Below are 2,717 nucleotides of genomic sequence, written 5' to 3'. Positions count from 1 at the left end.
ACAAGTTGATTTTTGTGATCGTTCCTTAGCCGTGTGCGGTGCCCCCCTCCACGATATTACACCTCGGTCATATTGTAGCGGTGCTTAGGCGAAGCCCTGCGACGGTTAAACATCAAGATCGTCACCACGCCGTCGTGCTGACGGAACTCTTCCCCGAAGCTTTGCTGGATCGGAGCCCGGGGAGCGTCATCGAGCTGAACGTGTGCCAAGAACTCGGAGGTGCCGGAGTAACGGTGTTTGGATAGGTTGAACCGGGAAGACGTACGACTACTTCCTCTACGTTGCGTCAACGCTTCCGCTTCGGTCTACGAGGGTACGTAGACAACACTCTCCCCTCTCGTTGATATGCATCACCATGATCTTGCGTGTGTGTAGGAAATTTTTTGAAATTACTACGTTACCCAACAGGTGCGCGGCCTGACGCCCACGCCGTCGCCTTTGCCGTCTCCGTCGCACCCTCCACCTCCTCGCATGACAGCGGAGGAGGAGGCCCGTCTCCTGCAGCGTGTCATGGACGACTCCATGAACACGCACGACGAGCGGCAGTGGAACGGCCTGGAGGAGGCCATGGCGCTCTCTGCCGTCGGGGATGTCGCCTTCCCGGAGCTGCAGGCGATGGAGGAGGACCCGCCGGCCGCGTTCCAGTAGTTGCTGGGCCAGGGGTGGGGCTGGTCGTGCACTGCTCCGGAGATGGCCGCCGGCGTGGGCGTGAACTGGTGCCCCACTCCGCCGCGCTCACCGTAGCGGGAGGCGTCACCACGGGAGGAGGTGGTGCAGGCACCTCCGGCCGTCCAGCCCGCCCCCGTCCACCACGCACCTCCGGCCCACCTGTGGACGCCGTCGTCCTACGTCGACCTCGTCAACGACGACGACGACAGCGGCGGCCAGTGAAGACGGCGACGGCCACGGCACTGACGGATGCGGCAGGAGCGCGGGGGAGGAGTTTTTTATTTTGTTTTTATATGTTAATTATGAATCTGGGCCTTTTAAGTGGCCGTGGAAACTGGGCCGTTTTGTGGCCGACCCCTATATATGTTTATGTTTTTTTAAATGCGTTTACTTATTTTTTTAGTTATTTCTATATTTTTTTATTCATGTCCACCCTGGACACGATTTGGGGTGCGGCCGCGCGGTGCGCATGTACGACTCATCTGACAAAACCGGACACGGACGAACTCATCGGCGACCCAAACAGACAGAATCCGGCTAATCCGGACGTCCGTTTGAGGTCATACGGTGGAATTGGCCTAAAGACTACTATACCAGAAAGCACCAGAAGTACTGAGGCCCATCCACTGACAGTCTCCTCACCCCAGCTGCTACACCAAACAGTCTTCCAGGCCACCAAAATGGTCCCCGAATGGCTTTACCCTCTGCACTGTTGTGCGTGTTCTCCAGCAAAAACCCTGTCAGGTGTCAGCTATGGTCCGGCATCAGGCATCCGTCCACGTGCATGCAGAAAGATTCATTTCGTACAGCCCTATACTATCTTCTCGGAGACGACGACGCCAGATGATGCCTCATCGATCTTGCAAATGCTGAGGCAAATTCATCTTGTATTTATGCACACGGCTACGCATAAATTCATCTTGTATTTATGTGGAGCCCTTCAACCAATGATTTAGTTGCTTTGCTTGGGCCTTGCTTGCATAGCTAAGGCCAACTCTACCGCGTGACCCTATCTTGTCCGGCCCCGTTTGTTTGGGGTAAAACAGACAAAGGAGGCGGCCCAGCGCACGACAGTCTGAACCCATCTTATCCGTTTTGTGTCCGGGCCGACTCATTTCGAGCGTCGGGTTTGGATCGCGACGGACACCAAACGGATGAGTGTCTCGTTCGCGTTGGGCCGCGTGGCAGGCGGCCACCTACCTCCCACCCGCCCACATCAATGCGCACGAGCGGGCGGCCTCACCTCTCATCCGCATGTTGAACGATTGCCGTCCTTCTTTAAGTGGGAAGCGTGGACGGATCATCGTCCATACTGCCCCGCGCCACCCCGCGGCCTCCTCGAATCCCGACAGTGTCGAATCCAAACCCTAGCCAAGAACTCGCCGGCCGGCCGCCCGCAGCCATGGGCCTCTGGAACTACGGCCGCAAAGGCAAGCACGACCGCGAGGCTAGTTCCTCGGCTGGACACCGCCGCGGCTCGGTAAAGAAAGAGGAGCCCGCGTCGCCATCGCCACCACGTCGGGCCCCCGCGCCGCCCGCCTTCTCCATCGCGCCCACGGCCGCTGGCTCGCGCGACCGGCACTACATCGAGGCGGACGTCTGCCGCCGTTATTGGGAGACGAGGACGCCGCTGCCCTGGAGCGACGTCCACCTCCCCAATAACTGGCATCTATCGGCCGACCGCGTGCCGATCCCGCCCGTCCCGCAGAGCGGCCGTGCACGCCGCCAGGAGATCGAGCGCCGCCGCCGCCTCCTCCCGGACGACCTCTACCACGACGAGAGGTACGCCCCGACTTGACATTGTGGGACACGTGGTTCCGCGATGAGCACGACGTGCGGCGGGCGTCGTTCTTCGCCAGCACGTCGACGGGGCCGCAGCGGCCACGTGAGCCCCGAGCGGCTCCTCAGGCGCGCGGGCGTACGCGGGTCCGCGGCCTGACGCCCACGTGAGCCCCGAGCGGCTCCCCAGGCGCGCGGGCGTACGCGGGTCCGCGGCCTGACGCCCACGCCGTCGCCGTCGCCATCTCCATCACCACCCCCACCTCCTC

At 60.9% G+C, this 2,717-nt stretch overlaps 1 protein-coding gene across 1 annotated transcript; it reads left to right on the top strand.

The window, feature by feature from the left end:
- The first annotated feature begins 2,071 nt into the window (after positions 1-2,071).
- Positions 2,072-2,467, top strand: LOC147992802 (uncharacterized). Its single transcript, XM_087539144.1, has one exon. It carries the CDS (start codon positions 2,072-2,074, stop codon positions 2,465-2,467), a length of 396 nt encoding a protein of 131 aa, XP_087395270.1.
- The last annotated feature ends 250 nt before the right edge of the window (positions 2,468-2,717 follow it).

The sequence above is a fragment of the Triticum urartu genome, chromosome 1A (assembly GCF_056163025.1).
Source record: "Triticum urartu cultivar PI428250 chromosome 1A, HENAU_Tu73, whole genome shotgun sequence".
NCBI lineage: Eukaryota > Viridiplantae > Streptophyta > Magnoliopsida > Poales > Poaceae > Triticum > Triticum urartu.
The sequence above is the reverse complement of the archived record's forward strand: the minus strand, read 5'-3'. Positions and strand labels throughout refer to the sequence as shown.

Bases quoted from the DNA above. Each gene is read 5' to 3' on its own strand.
- LOC147992802 (XM_087539144.1), top strand. From the start codon at position 2,072: ATGGGCCTCTGGAACTACGGCCGCAAAGGCAAGCACGACCGCGAGGCT.